This window comes from Palaemon carinicauda, chromosome 5, assembly GCF_036898095.1.
Source record: "Palaemon carinicauda isolate YSFRI2023 chromosome 5, ASM3689809v2, whole genome shotgun sequence".
NCBI classification, from domain to species: domain Eukaryota; kingdom Metazoa; phylum Arthropoda; class Malacostraca; order Decapoda; family Palaemonidae; genus Palaemon; species Palaemon carinicauda.
This window is the reverse complement of record NC_090729.1, coordinates 132991604-132993877: the sequence shown is the minus strand read 5'-3', so window position 1 is coordinate 132993877 and position 2274 is coordinate 132991604. Positions and strand designations below refer to the sequence as shown.

General features: G+C 43.0%; 2 protein-coding genes across 5 annotated transcripts in view; both read right to left on the bottom strand.

Moving 5' to 3' along the window:
• Positions 1–2274, bottom strand: part of LOC137641481 (Kv channel-interacting protein 4-like) — an 852695-nt gene that overhangs the window by 609199 nt on the left and 241222 nt on the right. The gene's annotated exons all lie outside the window — the stretch shown is intronic.
• The window catches only part of LOC137640397 (uncharacterized), a 12385-nt gene continuing 11365 nt past the window's right edge, over positions 1255–2274 (bottom strand). The window contains exon 3 of the mRNA XM_068372961.1: positions 1255–1354. Within this exon, the coding sequence (XP_068229062.1) occupies positions 1255–1354 (100 nt within the window). The remainder of the gene's footprint in view (positions 1355–2274) is intronic.

Genomic DNA, 2274 nt, shown 5'->3' with positions numbered 1-2274 from the left:
AGATTCAACGATCTCGGCTTCGCCTCCAGGCTTCCCGAACCCCTCGAAGTCTCGTGCAAAGACAACATCAGGCCACAGCTTCCTCCAAGATGAGTTCAGGGTACGCCTCGAAAACTTCCTGCCAAGCGAGATCGATGAGTTTGAGGTATATCACGATATTAAAGTGATCTTTCCAGAATTCACGCAGAGTGAGGTTTGTACTTTCTTTGACTTGGAAACATCTCTGGAAGAGATGCTTCGTGTACAATTTTTTAAAATTAGAAATAACTTGCTGGTCCATGGGCTGGAGGAGAGGGGTGGTGTTAGGCGGTAGATACAGGACCTTTATGAAGGAATACTCGGCCAGAAGATATTACTCGAGGCCAGGAGAGGTGAGCTGGAGCATTGTCCAACATCAGCAGACATTTCATAGGGAGGCGCTTTTCTTTCAAATATTTTCGGACAGGGGGACCGAAGCAGACATTCACCCAATCAATGAAAAGTTGCCTCGTTACCCAGGCTTTAGCATTCGCCCTCCACATCACGGGAAGGTTCTCCTTGATGACTTTTGTGGGCTTTGAAGGCTCGGGGAATTTTCAGAATGGTACACCAGCAGGGGCTTTATCTTGCAGTCCCCACTGGCGTTTGCGCAAAAAGCAAGGGTAAGCCTGTCCTTCATAGACTTATGTCCGGGTAGCCTCTTCTCCTCCGCCGTGATGAACGTCAGACGAGGCATTTTCTTCCAGAAAAGCCCAGTTTCGTCGCAATTGAAAACTTGCTGCGAACTGTAGCCTTCCTGCAGAGTCAACTCTTCAAACGTTTTAACAAAGGCTTCGGCGGCCTTTGAGTCCGAGCTGGCTGCCTCCCCATGCCGTACCACTGAATGAATACCAGTCCTTTTCTTGAATTTCTCGAACCACCCCCGAGAAGCCTTGAACTCTGGGGGTTCCTGCTGGGATGTTCCTTCTCCTGCCCCTTCTTCGGCCTGAGAACGCACGAGATCACCGAAAATGGCGGAGGCCTTCTTGCAAATTGTAGTCTCAGTGATGGTGTCTACTGAAATCTCTTTGTCTTTGATCCACACAAGAAGCAGCCTCTCCATCTCGTCATGCACGTGGGTTCTCTTGTTGGAGAAAATAGTGACGCCCTTAGAAGGTGCCGCTGCTTTGATGGCTGCCTTCTGCTTCAGGATGGTGCCTATCGTAGATGGATTCCGGCCATACTCCTTGGCGATCGCACTTAAACGCATGCCAGACTCGTACTTTTTCACGATTTCTAAGTTTCGTCTTCATCTAGAGCATCGTCTTCTTCTTCTTTCCTTCGGGCAACATTCTTGGGACCCATGGCTACAGTATTAAGCTCAATACGTAATACACTACGTTACGTTGTATACAGTACTATGTATAGTAAACACTAATACAGTACAGTGCACAGTAACGAATGTTTAATAACAATAACACGTGGCGTACGAATGTATTTAACACTACGTCAAACAAGCGAAAAGCACACAATGTCTGTTAACGATACCGCAGTCGGAACGAAAAGAGAGAGAGAGAGAGAGAGATGAACGCCCGTGCGTAAGCAAGGTGGGATAGTTGCCGACCAATAGGAAAGCAGGATCTTATGGCGTCAGCTAGCATCTGAGTTGGGAGATAACCAATGGGGTGAGCGGGAGGCTGTGAGTGAGTTTACCCAAGTTAAAAGTCTGGCGGCGCGCGCTTTTTAAAATTACTCTCGGCAATGAGTTGGGATCTTGTAAGCTTTTCGTATCCTGAAATTTTATTCATATACTGGGGCATAAAAATCTTCGAATCGCTTTTCGTATCCTGAATTTTTCGTAAGCAGAAACTTTCGTATCCACATGTATCACTGTATATATATATATATATATATATATATATATATATATATATATATATATATATATATATATATATATATATATATAATATATATACAGTATATGTATATATATATATATATATATATATATATATATATATATATATATCAAGACAACACCAGGCCAGGAGGAAAATGGAAACTAAGTGTACAAAACGCTTTCTTGTTCCATTACACTTCATGGTCAAGGGGTTTTACAAATACATGTAGGTTACAACGAAACCTCTGCGATGACGTACAGAAAAAGATAAAACAATGAAACAAACTACTTGGAAGCTAATTGCTTAAATAATGTTGTTCACTAATAGTACATACAGTTTGTATATACCTTGGCAGGTGTTGCACTATTCTTCAGAACCTTTCTTTATAATATATGTATCGATGATTTAGCGT